At 34.3% G+C, this 16,138-nt stretch overlaps 1 protein-coding gene across 6 annotated transcripts in view; it reads right to left on the bottom strand.

Annotated features, from left to right (window-relative positions):
- Positions 1-3,715: 3,715 nt before the first annotated feature.
- LOC100740862 (histone demethylase UTY) overlaps positions 3,716-16,138 on the bottom strand; it is a 151,735-nt gene continuing 139,312 nt past the window's right edge. For all 6 annotated transcript variants that reach the window (XM_003488371.4, XM_012383867.3, XM_012383866.3 and 3 more), the window contains 9 exons: positions 14,970-15,153; positions 14,376-14,591; positions 11,602-11,763; positions 10,121-10,307; positions 9,585-9,902; positions 7,026-8,462; positions 6,501-6,756; positions 5,840-6,177; positions 3,716-5,697 (listed from right to left, as the gene is read on the bottom strand). In XM_003488371.4, the coding sequence (XP_003488419.1) occupies positions 5,485-5,697; positions 5,840-6,177; positions 6,501-6,756; positions 7,026-8,462; positions 9,585-9,902; positions 10,121-10,307; positions 11,602-11,763; positions 14,376-14,591; positions 14,970-15,153 (3,311 nt within the window). In that variant the 3' untranslated portion in view covers positions 3,716-5,484. The remainder of the gene's footprint in view (positions 5,698-5,839; positions 6,178-6,500; positions 6,757-7,025; positions 8,463-9,584; positions 9,903-10,120; positions 10,308-11,601; positions 11,764-14,375; positions 14,592-14,969; positions 15,154-16,138) is intronic.

Genomic DNA, 16,138 nt, shown 5'->3' with positions numbered 1-16,138 from the left:
TTCGTGTTGATAATCATAATGTACAGCACAGTCGAGCTCTGTGTAACTGTATATTACATTATTATGGTAAACACAATATATTTTAATTAACCGTAATAATAATTCATGATAATAATAGTTGTAATGATAATAATAAGGCTAGCTACAGCATGATCTCCCGCATAAAGAGATCACCCGATCCAACTGTACACTTTTACAACGTACTTCATAATAATAATCTAATTACATTAATTATAATTAGGTAATTATTACAATTTCAACCTAATTAAAAGAATGTTTTGCGACACGTAGGAGGGACCGCACGTCTTGAATTTTCGAGAAATTAATGCAAGAGTCTCTATCGTTCATGTTGCCCCGTTTCTTTTGTTCACGATAATTCTACACGCTATTTCGCGTCACAAATTTGGAAAATCATCTGTGTACATTGATTTCTCGAAAACGAAGGTATCATTTTTTTCTTTTAAAAAGTTCTTTTCCATTCTTTTTTTTTCATTTTCTCTCTTTTTCAAGTATAAAGGCACTGTACACGTAAACATACAATATACTATAGAAGAGCGCTATAGGCGGTCCAGATGGGTACTATTTTTTAAACAGTTAAAACGTGCCCGTTTAAAAATATCGATACGATCTTCTTTCATTTCTTTCTTGTTTGTTCCTTTTATTTCCTTTTTTTCTGTTTTATTCTTCTCATTGTTACGATGCTACGCACTTAAAATAGGGAGCGGTTTCCTTCGATTCTAGCTGCATTGGTCAACGCTATATCTTCTTCGACGCTATATATCTTAAACATTAAGGAAAAATATAGATGACTATTATATCAGAATGTGCAGAACTCACGGTAACTATTTGGGAGGAAATAATTGGTCAATGCGATCAGAAGTTAAGAAAACGCTCCGGTTTAAAGGTGGGATTTGTTTATCACAATTTGGCAGTGAACGTTCTCACGTTTAAAATACAGTTTTACAAGTTTTTAAGCTACGTGAATCGTTATCATCATCCTCACCATCTTCTTTTCTTTCCTTTTTTCTTTCTTTCTTTCTTTCTGCTATGGTTTGCTACTTTTCACTTTACAGACATTACAGAATTCGAAAATATTACTTTTTCCCCGCTATTGTTCAGAAAAAATAAATCTTCTTTTTTATGCCTGTTCGTTAACATTCCAACCATTCCGTAAGCATAGAACTCAAACTCTTCGTACACTGTTTAGCGAAAATATGTTTCAATATGTGTGCTCCTTAATTTTCTGGCTTGTCTTCTTCCATTTTCCTCTGCTTTTCGAAGTACGCAATTTTGTATGTGCGTCACTTTTCTGCATTTCAAGTAATTGTTCAAGATAACGAATTCAAGGGGATCTCTCGATTACTTCTGCTCCTGATAATTATATATGGCGTTTGTGCGCAATACTAAATTGCATAATATTTTTCTAAAAAATCACCAATGTCACGATTACTCCTCGAGTAGTCAGTATCAAAATACGAGACTTTGAAAAATCTGCAATAAGTGCAGGATAAACAATTAAGTGATTATTACAAGAATGTACTTAATATACAATTCTGCCCTCATATTTTTCTACTGTCCTCCGTTTTAAAAAAAAAATCAGATATTTACAATTACTTACAATTCCATTAAATGATAAGTTAATACAACTACTGCTCGAGTTCTTTCTGGCTTTCCCTCTCAGATTTAATTCATAATTCATTAGACAGATGTATCGATACACCATTTAAATTTGATTAAACAGAAAAGAAACTATTTAGTATGTCAAGATGTATATATATACTGACTAGTGAATGTAAACTTTCTAAGAACCAATTAAATTACAACTAAAACAAAAATGGTATTTGAAAGCTTACATTAACTGGTCAACTATTTCAAGTAATACGCTTTATCGGATCTAATATTTCTTTGTATTTCTTTTCCCTAACTTAAGATATGACATTCTTGCAGGTTGTCATAAAAATCTAGTACATTAAAAAAATGAATTTTCTTTTTTAGATAAATAACATCTAGCCTTCCTTATCATGTGATGTTTAAAGTAACGATATATTTTAAATTAGTATTATTGCAATTCTAATAATAAAGTGCTACTAGAAGTAATACTGCCAATTGTTCAAAGTTGTTATACCAGATTTTCAAATCATCCTGCATAATTCCAGTATACATTTACGAAATATCCAAAAGGGAAAATTGAAGAGAAACCCATCTAAAGAAAAAGATTTTTTCTTATTTCGATCACGTGCCTTTTACGTTCAAAGACATTTACTGCCGTCAAGGTTTACCAATATTTAGCCACAATTTTCCGCTTTTATCCTTTACAAATTATTTCATTTGAATTTCATAAAATTACTTTCCACTCCATTACAAGTATTTCATTTGCAGGTAAAAAGATACACGTGTGATTGCTAAGAAAAGTATACTTTTCTCAATGTCTTCTTATTTTAAGTCATGTTGTGTATGCAGTTTACCTACGAACGAAATTTCATGCTATTCGAAGGATCTAAAACTTTCTAAAATATTAAAGTAACTGCTAACAAACTTGAGCTGCCAGTGCTGTGAACCATTTGTAACGAAACCATCGTTAAACAACGCAATCTCAATACATATCGTTGATAAAATTTTAACATATATATATATATATATATATATATATATATACTTAAGTATAATCGATATATATATATACATATGGATATATATAAATACATATACTTAAGTACAATATATATATATATACTCAATACATTTCATTATTACAAACTGTATATATTCCGTAAAAATTATTCTAAACCTGCAATGTAGCATCATTAGATATTACATATATTTATATATTATATAACGTATTGAGTAAATTTATTCAGTATAATAAATGAAAAAAAGAATGAGAAAAAAATAATAGAACCCAAATCATATATATATATATAACAAGTCGAATTAAATAGTGCAATGTCAAGTAATTTCTATACAACATTGCACACCTTCAGAGAAAATCATCTTCTCAATTTCGAATACGAACTGGTTTAGATTATCCATAGGTCACAGCAAAACAGGCTTAGCGGTACACGATGGGACCGCTTTCAGTTTGTTCGTTATTAACTATTGAAGCTCTTGAGCCATTCTGTTTCGATTCATTTCACGTTACCTAATCTTATTTTTTACATTAAATATATTTATACATAATTTAATTAATCGTTAATCAAAGTTGTCAAGTCAGTTCGAAATATTGGCAGAATTCATTGTCATGTACTGCCAATATTACATGCATTGAGATCATTTGAGTGCATGGATTAAAATACTCTTGGACACGAGCTTTTTCAACCCGGAAAATCTTCATTAACAATCATCGATAGAGCGGGTTAATACATCAGGAAACTAGCATATACCATCGCTGTAAATGATGTAGAAATACACATATATACATGTACAAATGTATATATATGTATATATATGTATACACATATATTGCAATCGAATGGTGCAACATTGAGATTGGTCGCGCGTATAAAAGAAATGCGGTTATCGTTCGTAATTAACTAACTCGGCGGAACTAGTATTTCCTAGGATTTTCAAAAATACATCGTTCTTCGATGATCTTATTACGACCTGTACTATCTACCATTTTTTGCTTTTTTTCTCCATTTTCTCTCTCTTTCTCTCCCTCTCTCTCATGCGTTTGTGAAAATACATCTTTTCGGCGGAACGAGAATTGCATTATTTATACACTTGTGGTAGGTAAGAGTTTTTTTTTTTTTGTTTTCTGGCACGTACATTTGGCGTTACTAGACACCAATGTGAATTGACGAGACTGAGTTGAAGGTACGCTTCTCCTTTGCTTTAAGATACGATTAACTCATTGTTAGACAGGCAGCGTTTCCCAACTTTTTTCTTAACGTTGATCTGATCTTATATTCCGTCCTTAAGTTCGTTAAAATTGTACTAATATTCTATAATTGTGTTACCTTAAATAATAATTAAAATAAGCCATTAGACTATAACATTCTATCTTTCATGTACCGAATAGGTTGTATAAATCGATGGAAGATTTTCTATAATTAAAAATCATTTGAAACAAATTCATTTACAATTAATAAATATTCTTTATCATTGACTTAATTATGGTAGAAAAATTCAAATGATTTCAGCATATGATTTCCGATATTTAGAATATCACACGTTTCTCTTTTTATTCTGTTTATGAAAATAAACAAAAAATAAATTGAGAAACGCCGTTTTATGAGCTGATCGCAACATGTTATCGTCCCCTTGTCCTAAAAACGGAGGTTCGTTTATCTTAGAAATTATTATTATAAACAGTATCTTTTACTGTACAAATGTTTTAGAGCCGCTATTTTTTGCTTGACACAATGATTGATTTATTTAAAGCACGATATTCGTCACGAATGTCACTGTACTGTTAACACTTTTTCGTTAAATTATTTGAATTTGCTGCAAAATGTTTAATAATTATTTCCTTAATAAATCTCAATCAGATACTGATCTCATTGTCTTCGAGTTTAGTATAAAAACATAATCGTTGCTGCGATTTAAAAAGTCGAATCGTCGTTGGCAGTAGGACATTCGAAACTGTGCTAATATTCCCATGAATTTCATAAAAATCAATAATCGTTTCAATTCGCTTGCATACAAAAATGTACAAGTATGTTTTTTGAGCAGCTTGATGATACTTTACAATTGTATCTTAATTCATAATAATAGTTAACGACAGCTTATCCCTCATCATTGTGGACTGTTACAGTGTAATCCTTTAATATATTCACGATTGGCAGTGAACAATTCCGTGATGTTTCTCGATTATATGAAAATTTTTTCTAACTTTTCTTTTTGTTATTCGTAAAAATTTCGAAACATGTAATTTATGAACGATATAAAAAAAAGAGATGTTCTATCGTTTGTGACAAAAATGAATATTGAATGCTTGTTTTGTAGTTACTTGCCATGATATAAAACTGATAAGGAACACGGTCAAGTTTGATAACTATGTTAAGCATTTTTTATTGCAAAGCTTATGCACATTATCATGGCTGTGCCATTAAAGGATTACAAATGATGATATTGAGTAATTTATAAGTAAAACGCAGTCTTCTCTCGTTTACTTAATTTCGATTTTCTATACCCGAGAGCTAGAGCAGTGTTTCGCTGATTTTATGTCAATTCAATATAAAATTTTTCGAATATACGTCTCAATTTGTGTATGTAATCAGTACTAATTAATTCTAAAAAAATTTGAAATTTTCAATTGCTTCATATATAACATGTATTGTGCGTACCTTAAAATTAGCATGGAAATAGATGTTCGACTTATGTAGTTTAACATATAAAATTTTCTGCTCTTCTTCATTCTTTTATGGTAGCTCCCAGGTACTTAAATAATGCTTATTATAAAGATTCTTTTCGAACACAGATATTGTACTATCTAAGTCACTGTAAAGTGCCTAGAAAGTCCAGATATCTGTGTTGCATGTATTCTCAGGAGGATTGGTTAGACTGAACTGATGAGGGAGTTGTTAGAGAAGTGTGTAAAGTAAATCCGTCATAAACGTCCATTAAATCTCGCATTCTGTATTCTTCTAAGCAAACAAACCCTTCTAAGGATGGGGACTGTTTTCGTGCACAATCCATACAGTGTACGACGTGTCGTTTCTCCTGTTCTCTTATGAACAGGATGTTAAACACTTCAATCTGGAAGAAAAGCAAAATTTATAATATTAATCAGTACTTATTAAGCTGCTTCAATATTTAAGTTGGTTGTATCATGTTCACCTTTATTTCAAGGAAAACATAAGTAAAAATTATGAGTTAATATTATTTAAAATTATCTTACCTCGCATTGTCCGCAGTAATGCGATGCTTCGTTTTTTCCTCGTCCATGAAACCGAACTTCCACACTTTTACTTTTCACAAACTCTAATATTAAGCAACACTGTCTCATTGTCCTTAATAGGCAATTTTTAATTAGTTCAAACAATCTGGGATCAGACACTTTGATATTTCTTGCTAAGTTCCAGGATAAGTGTACCATTGGTACAATAGATTTGAACGACTGCAGTTTATTCCACTCATATCGTTCAATTGCCAGTTGATATTGTCGAGCAGTTAAAGGACCCACATTCCATGCGATGTTGTTACACCATCCAACAGCTTGAACCCAGTGCACACAACCTAAAGAAATAATAAAATTTTTTTTTCTTAGTTACTTTATAATGAAAATATCTTTACCTTGTTTATTTTTCCATGAAACGAACTAGTTTATTTTAATGGAACTTTAATTAATTAATTTTAGTTTCTAGAATATTTTTTTATTATTAAAGATGAATTGTTTAATATGATTAACATATGGATACTTTGAACTTGATTTGATACGAGTAGGATAAAAATGATGAAAAAGAGTTTGATTTCACTTGTACTTTTTTCCAAATTATAGATTACTATGCCATCTATTTAATTAGTGTTAAGCAACTTATGATTATTTGTAATTTGCTTACCCGCATTAACCCAGACAAGATCACCTGGTCTTTGTAAAAACCTATACACAGGAATGTTTTCATCATATAGGTCCTCTAAAGAAGGCCACCAACTGCCATGAAGGTAATTGATATTATTCCGCTCACAAAGAGAGCAAATTATACCCCAGTATGCATCAGGCACTGCAAACCACTCGCAATCTCCTGGTCCAATATTGATATTAATAGAACAAAAATTGTTGTTTTCCTGGTGGCCAGGTGTTCTACTACCTGGTACCTATAAAAGCAAATAAAGATGCTTTTTAGGGAAATGTTTCACCATTTAATAATATCTTTTTTTGATAAATTTTTTATGTTTTTCAAACTATTTGCAAAAAGTATTCAAAGTATTTGTTACGATATTTAATACGTAAAACGATCTTCTATATAGATTTCATTTACTACATTATTTTGATAAAAATATAAGTTTACATAAATATATCTATAGTTTAAAATATTATTTAACAATAGTTATGAAAAACAAATTTAAATAAATATTATAGTTACCTTCATATATAATTGGACAGTATTCATGCCTAAAATAACGTGGCCGACATGACTGAGCATATTTCCAGCCGATACGACTCTAGCGAACGCTGGTAATTTCATCAGCTCCTGGAGTTGCGGTTTCCACTTTCTCTCGTCTGATAAATCTACATTGGTCCCAAATCGCAACATCTTTGAACCCGGTCGACCCGCCAATCCAAACGCGTTTTTCTTCCTTCTGACAGCTCCAGTGCTATCTTTTGAGTCTGAATCGGATAGATTCGAGGTATGTATACCTTGAGCCTTTTCCTTTTCCTCCTTTAAACTTTCTTGAAAACTCGATGCCTGGTATTGTGCATATTTCGCGATAGTCGTGTGACTTCTATGACTGATACAACCCCAAACTTTCTTTCCCATTACAGGGTCCCAATTCTCATCACTAGTTTGCTGCATTTGCGTTCTCACCTCGATACTATGATCTGGATTCGCTTCTACCAAAGTTTTAGTCGAAAAAAGACCAAGGTCCAGCTTTAAAGCAGCTGCAAGACCACGGATCACAGCTATCGGGTGTTTTAGACAAAACTCTTGAAGTTGAGGACTGAATGCATCCTTCTTATTCTCTAAATAAACGCTAGGAGTAGGGGGTAGGAGTTGTTCCTTAGTTAGCCTCTGACTTGGAGGATCAGGCGGCGTGGGTGGAGGTGAACGATCGCTAAGTATGGAGCAATTCGGTACACCCTTCAATCCCTGACCTTCGCACGCCTCTACGATAGTTTTGGAATCCATGTCTATACTAAGTTCCTGTTCAGGTTGCGATTCGCACAAGCTTTCCAATTTTAGCACAGGTTCGATCCGAGCGACCGATTCACTTTTATTTGTACTTGACGTTGCCTCGCATTTCACCGTCTCAGCTGCTGGAGTTGACGTATTGCTGTTTTCGTACGCCTCGAGCTTGGACGTGGCCGACGATTGAATATCTTCTACCTTTTCCAGCTTCACTTCTTTGATCTTGTCCGCGTTCTCCTCAAGGTTCGACGGTGAAAACGGACCTGAACTTAGCGTACCATTGTTTATGATACTCGGCGCCTCTTCCTTCACGTCTAAATCTTCTGATCCGAAATGCTTCAACAGATCCTCCGCCAATGACGTCGCTATGTCCTTCTGGGATAACAGAGCCTGTAACTCCTGATCCGTCACACCCAGATCTTTATTTCCTGCTGAGCCTTCTGGATAGTTGCTCGTTGTGGACGATATTTGAGTATAACCCTGGGCAGTGAATTGGTTAGGCTGGTATTGGTTGTATTGGTTGGATGACAATTGTCTCTGAGGGTAGTTTGGATCAGAGGCAGATTTGTAAGGCATTCCCGGCGTCTGGCTGTTCCCAGTCGCTGCCGTGTTGTAACCGACATTGGAGTCTGAGAATCCTGTTTGTAATGCAACAGTTCCACCTTGCTGCAACTGTAACAGGGAGCGATTAAATAAATATAATATAATGTAGTATGCACTATAGTGGTAAAAACCAACCAGTGCTGGTCAAGTTGATTGTTTTCAAGCTTCCACAAAAATTTAATTTGATTATCGTTAACTATCAATTAAACATTTAATTATCATATCGCTTCATAAGTTATGACTTCTCATGAAACATACTTAATATATACTTTTCAGTATTTACTTCTAGTTCGCTTTCTTTTTCTAAGAAAAAGTTGTATTTTGTCCTGTCTACCGCGGGCGGTTAATTTGACCGGTCGATAAAATATTTTATTTACTCTTCAAATAAATACAATCAGTACAACGAAAAGGTTATCTTAAGGTTAGATGACAAACAAAATCAGTAATGACAAATAATAACAACTGTTAGGCCCGTAATCTTGTCATAAACCATAATCCATCCTTCGATCAAAATAGTCACCAGGTGTTAAAACATATAAACTCAGGCCCATAATAATACTAAGGAATCGTCATGAAATTTAGCATCTTTTACGGTCGACGGCGTTACAAACATTTCAAAAGGCCTGATGGAATAGCTTGAGAAGAAATAGATGCAAGTTGCAAACCTGGCAGGGCATCAGTTCATAATATATTTAGGGATATGCTAAACGGCAACTATCAACAAGTTCAGATTCATTACTACAAAAAACTTGCCAAGTAAAATATTGTGAAGGTTACAAAACTAAGAAAATCTGTTCAAGATGCGGGAAATATGTATGCGGCAAATGTACATTTGATAATAAGATAAACTATAAAAAGTGCAGCGAAGATGAATAAGGTATATCTCTATATAAATAAAAGTGTAATTTTATTTAAGCCTATAATTGAAATTAAACAAAAGTAAACAGAAAGTTCATCATTTTATATACATTCAGTCATAAATTGACCGTTATCTAAGTTAAATCATAAAAACTATTACTTTTTTTATCACCGGTTATTTTGACCGGACACGGTAGAAATAGGTATACACGAAGTATCGGTAGGTTTAGTGTTAATAAACTTTAAGTTCTGTTATAAAATGTGAGATAAGATTGTTTAACAGCTAGATGACAAGATGATTCATAAATGTATATAAAACAAAAGGTATAGTACCGGTTGCTGAGGTATTCCATAGTTCTTGATCACACCAGGTTGTCCTAGTTGCGTATGATTGTAGCCTGTAGTAGGATAACCCGGTTGTCCAGGTCGCAACCCCCTTTGAGTAGCTTGCTGTTGTTGTAACCTAATTTGTTGTTGGTGTTGTTGCATGCATCGGTACTGTTGCTGTAACTGGGCAAGCAAACCCTGTTGTTGTGGCGTTAAACTTCCATGATTTTGTTGAAGAAACTGTAACATTTGTAGTTGCTGAGATGTGAGGTAAAATGGCGGTGGTCTTTGCTGAGAAGCTGGAGAAATTGGTTCTTCTCCTTGCTGAAAGTACAATTTATTTCGTCAGTTGAAACAATCAAACAAGTGTCTTTTTACTGTATGAGTGCATATAACAATGTATGTGTTTTAATATCTAAAAGCATTGTTTCATTAAACTGTATCTTGAGATTTATTTCTAGTGAACTTTACTTTACCACAGCTTCTTTAAATTAAAAATTTTTGTCACTTAGAGTATCATTACCACTGACTAAAAGATTTACCTTAAATCTTTTTGTATTAAGATTCTGTCCTTGTCCTTGAGGATAAGGAGGTGGTGGTCCAGCTGGTGTAGCACCATACTTATAACCCGGGCCAGTGGGTGGCTGTTGCTGTTGTTGTTGCCTGCTGGACATCTCAGCACTAATTGGTAAGTTCCAAGCCTCTTCTATAGACGGCAGCTGCCGTCTCCTTAAAAACAGAAACATGACACATTAACAAGACCAATGTTTACATATACACGTTTCTTTTGATAACCGTCCGGTGTTGTGAACGAACCTTCTAAAAAAAAATCTTTCGTGTTCTCCGCTCCTTTTTTCTCTTATTTTTCTGTGATTAATTCGCGTGGGCAAAACAAAATTGCATTTTATCTGCAACACGTTCGCACGTGAAGAGTTCCAAATGTTTCTGTGTAGGTTGAGATTGAAGAAGTAAGAACTATCGTTTTTCATAATTTCCAAAATTTTTATTTTTGCAAATAATGAATTTTTGATTAGAATTGAACAGAATCTTGTAGATCCTAAATCCTTGAACATCAAAAACTTATTATTTTTCATTTATTGAATTAAATTATAGCTTTATAACCGTAGTTGATACAAAAAAAAAGAAAGTGGAGGCATTTTGAAGATCTCAAAATCACCATTATTTGTTTTACACAGATCTGTATAATTCCTATACACCAATCATACATCATCTTTATTCTTAACAAGAAAAGTATTAAGACATGCGTAGTTGAAAATGAATTTTCTCCAAAAATTGTATTGAAAATATATGTATATACACACATTCGCGCGCGCTCGGACACATACACATATATGATTCTTGAGTTTTACACTTATCAGCATTGAAATAACTTCACTCATCCTTTAAGTAACTCCAAGCAATTTCTTCACACCTAAGATAAGATATCAAAAGGGTGAGATGTATCAGAAAATGATAAGATTAAAACTGTCTGATTATCATAATACAGTAACACCTTGTGTATCTAAGCTAATCATCACATATTCCACTCAGACAATCGAATAACTTTGTTTTCATATGTTGTTACCTATTTATTTTGACTGAATATATGACAAACTAAAGTATCGGATCATCTCATAAGTAATTCTTCGTGTTTGATTAAAATTAAATTAAAATGATGGCGATAGTAAGAATGTAAAATTAAGAGAGAACACATCATTGATTAATGATGCATACGTCTGATATACATATATATCATAGAAAACTGTATTGCTTATGAGATGATCTAATATCAATTGCACTATAATATTTTAATTTACATAGTGGTTTTCTGCAAGGTATCTATTATCCTAACGCATTAGCTTTACTTTGAGAAAGCAACGTATAAATTACTTTATTCGTATTTTTCAATAATATTACTTGGTCCTCAGTAGCTTAATCAATTGCTCTGATAATCGAGGTCCTACTGTGAATGCAAAGGTCTAAAATTAATCAAAATTTGTGAAACACGATAGAGGTAACTTACTTGGTGGTGGTGGTGACGGATGGCATTGGTGCTTGGCTTAGGTGACTTTGCAGAAAGTTGATCCGCTGTTGTAGCGATGGGTTCATCGGGGTGTTACCTCCTGACTTAGCGCCACCCAGGCCCGCCAATGAGCCCGTGCAATTCGGTGTATTGTTATTACCCCTGTATAAACGAAAATGATTGTCTTGTCATTATTCTATATTTTATCTTTCATGGACAGGTAAGCTTTCAGTCTCTCCTTATCATTTCTCTTCTTTTATTTTCTCTTTTGCTTTCTTTCTTTTTTCCCCTTCTTTTCCTTTCTTTTTTTTTTTTTTTTTTTTTTTTTTTTGAAATGCTGACCTGTCCTCGACTTACTCATTCTTCTCGTAACATGTAATGCGTGATACGCCACTCAGCGGGGCGCTCATTATGCAGCGTAAAAACTATAGAAGAGGTATAGATAATGAATACATGAATAAAGTGGAAAAAATTGCGGAGGGACCAGCGAGAGAGATTCGAAATATCCAAAGTACGATCCTTATTACATAACGTTCGGTGGACGAAATAAATTTCTTCTTACGTTCAATTTGTTGAAATTAAGTCCGTGAAGATACGAATTTACATAAAATCCCGCGATCTACTTATAAAGTAAAATTTGACGAAGTTTCTCTATGAATGTAACGAGTAGGCGTCTTGCAACATGCGTAATCGGCTTAAAAAATGGGCAGGGATCTTGGAGCAGTTAGCGATCGATGGAAGATCGATTGTCTCATCTTTTATTTCAACTGAGAAAACGTACATTGATAATACAGTGACGATGTCGCCGTATAATGAAGTTATAAAGCTTAAGGGGCCAATGTACAGCGAGATATTTGCATAGAGAAGTTGGTCGAAATCGGATTTCGAGAAGTTTGACAAAAGTTTCGAATTAAATTCGTGACATACGGGGGCTAAATGCACGAGCAACTATGTACCACTGTTGTTCACATTCATACGACGATCTTACGATAAAAATGCACCTTCTGTGATTTAATCTCATTTTGAGTCGATCCTAACAGACTTTTATCCATGTGCGTTTCATTTGAATATTTAAAAAAATGGTATCTAGAAAATTATGACGAAATCGATTTGACAAATGCGGAAGCGCGTCGGTTGTTTATTTAATTAACAAATGTTGAGTTTTGATCATAGGAACATTTTGATGCGTACGTTTACCGTGCTTCTGTATGCTTTTATTCGTTCGTTTATGAATTTTATGACGCGTTTATTTTTAATTCGACGGAGATCAGTGATTCTTTCTTATATCATGCGAATGAGGTAGGGAATTAATTTCAATCAAATTTTCGATATAAATATTCCACTGTACACAGGATATTTAAAGATACGATTTGTTCCAGTGATACGAGATACCCAGTATAGATAATCAGATAATTTATTCATAATTTATTCGATACATTAATACGCTTTCATCGATTATAACATTTCATTAAGAAACAAAGAATAAATCCCTCGCATTAAATCAAATATATTCTAACGAATTTCTCTCTACTTAACACTTAGCCAATCGAATAGGGAGATCTCCCCTTTGTGAAGAACATCGCTGCGTGGCCGAACGGGGAGATCTCCCTTTTTGACTTTTGCAACGCGTTTTCTTTATTTTCTTTTTTGCTATTAACAGTTATTGCCTATCTGCAATTGTTGCCAATTAATTGCGCCACTTTTTCTCCTCTTACTAAGTACAGTATATAATAAAATACAATTAAAATTAACTAAAAAGCTACACTATCAGTTATGACTAAATAAAGTTATAATCGAACGATATCACATTGTAAAAAAATACTAAAACGTATTATGAATTTTTAATTTCACCTTCCAATCGTGTTATTTATCTTTGGTCATCTTTAACGTTTTTAATTTTACCTATATTTTTTATACTTTTAATATATACTGTCAATTTGATGTTTTCTACAAACAATATGTGAAATTGATCAAACGAAAATATAATTAACCACTTAAATAATTTTTAGACTTCTTTGTATTTTAAGCACTGAGCATTAGTATACCTCGCTGTGGCGCGTGCGGTTGGCTAAATGTTAAAGTAATTCTCCTTCTACTCCTTCCCTAAAAATGAAACTGAAGTATTCTTATTAATTATAGTAAGACAAATATTTCCTATAAAGGGAACTGCGATCTCTCGTCATCGGCAGGTAAAGTAAAAAAGTGTCTCTCTTCCTAAATAAATATCTTACACGAAATCTCGAATAAATTATCGAATAAATTGACGTACACTATAGTCATATCAAGCAACTGTTTCTCGTTAAAACGAAATATAGCAGAAAACATGTGAAAATCTAGTTTCGTAGGAAAAGTACAAAGTCGGTTAACAACTAACAGTTGTAACAATGAAGCTGCTGACAGCAAAGATTTTACACGCACATCACTGTTTTTCGATATTGCATAGTACGGATGTGTTTTAGCCAAACCATTGTTAGCCAACAACATCTCGCTAACTCTTAAAGGATCACAAGAACGAAATTTCGCTCCACGTGAATTGCAACATCACGCTATTTCAAACGACCTTCTTCTATCTCTATAAAAACGTTTAAACATTAAGTAATAACGAAACCTTCGACTCGATCGATCAATAAATCATTCCATCTACGACAATAAAAAAACGAAGCGAAATTTCGTTCACGACAGCGTCAGCTTGTCCATCTTATTTGAACGATAGAGATTTTAACGGCTAATGTAACGTGAACGTTTTAGCGTGTCGGGCCGACAATTTACTTTACCTGGATGCGTTGACGTAACAAGCTAGTGCGTCTTTCGGTTGACTAACGCTTTCGTACAGAATGCCCAGATTAGTCCACGCAGCTGAATGTGATTTGTCTAACTGTACAGCGCATATATAGGCTTGTAAAGCGTCCATAGGTTGATTCTGCTGTTGATATAGAACGCCTATGCTGCACCACGTGTCGGCGTTCCCTTCTGACTTTTCCACGGAATTTCTGCAATCGACGATGGTTCGTAAGTGACCTGGATTCGTTAAAGCATCGAAGCAGGTGGACGACATTGTTTCGTGTCGCGTGGTTCATCCACTGTCCACGATAGTCAATCTAATATAGGAGCATAAAATTGCTGGAATTTAATACTGGCGCGTTTAACCGAGGAAATCGAACGGATGGCCATTTCTCAAGGAATTGGCTACGTTCTTGCGTCGAAGTTAATCCAGCTTAAACGTCGGTAAAAAGAAAAAGCTACCAAACAGAGGCGAATTAGTCGGTGTTGCCTGGAGAGGCTAAGAGGCTTAAAAGCGTGGCTGATACATCGGCGCAATAATTCCAAGATTCACGCTCTTCGCGTATCACAAGGACAACGTACGTTACCTGTAAGCGATAAATGCATCGTGAACTTTTCCAGAAGCGGCGAGGCAACGTCCCAGCAGGTAAAGGCTTTGCCCGCTCTTCGGTTCCGCCTCGATGGACTTTTGCAGACAGTGTATAGCGATTGCTTGCTTCTGCTGTCTCGTTATACCAAGCACCGTGCAGTCAACCACGTGGTACATCCATCCTGCAACGAAAAATCAATGTTCGAACGTTATCATCGCGTGGGTCGTGCGACAGAGGAAAGAAACGTGTTGGTAGAAATTGATCTCTCGTTGTTCGTTTTAGCGTTATTTGCAATTACGAACTATGAACTAATATTCGCCGCGAAAGGTGTGTTACGGTAGCGTGCGAGAGTCTTGGGCCACCGTTCGAACGGAAAATGTCTAGTTCTTACGGACGAATACAAAGAGACTCGATATTGTTTTACGTCTGTCGTCGCTTGTTGAGAATTCAATTTGTTAAAGTTACTTTTTGTCAGTACAGTTTATGCGACTTTGTTTAGCTCCGCCTGTAGCAAGAACTTCTTTGGGGATTTCGTTAATTAGCTTCTGAATAAATTTATTTTCTGCTGTTTCTGCTATTTCAAGCAACTTCTTTACGTCGTTGATTCATCTCTCTCTTTGTTCTTGCGACTCGTTTTAAACCGTTCTGTGCGCGTTTCAAACGACGTATAAAATAATTCAGCACGCTATTCGTTATAAATTATTTCTAGAAATGTTGCGAACTAGGAAAAAAATTCAAGCGAATGGTATGTCGAAAGCAACGTGTAGAAGATTCGTTTCTATTTCGCACCACAATGTGGAAATATTTCTTCAAACTATAACTAGTCATCGTTATGAAATCATCGTTGTACATACTCTTGCCACTGCTCCTTATAATTATAATAGTTACAAGCATTCCTGTACTTTGCTATAATTCGGGCCACGAGGTCGTGAAATTAATCGGCAACGAGATTATCTCGTGTCTGGTGTCGCGGTGACAAGCGAATTGACGGAATACGAAGAGATAAGGACCTGAAATCTCGTATCGACGCGACTGCAACGAGTCTTATCTCTTTTCGTAAACATTCCGAGTTTCTCCGCCAATGGAAGAAATTGCATGAAAATTACTTTCTTTCGTTTCGAGTTATTTCCCAAACACATAAGCGTACATACAAACTATTATTCTAC

The sequence above is a fragment of the Bombus impatiens genome, unplaced genomic scaffold, assembly GCF_000188095.3.
Source record: "Bombus impatiens unplaced genomic scaffold, BIMP_2.2 scf_0225, whole genome shotgun sequence".
In the NCBI taxonomy this organism is placed as follows: domain Eukaryota; kingdom Metazoa; phylum Arthropoda; class Insecta; order Hymenoptera; family Apidae; genus Bombus; species Bombus impatiens.
The sequence above is the reverse complement of the archived record's forward strand: the minus strand, read 5'-3'. Positions and strand labels throughout refer to the sequence as shown.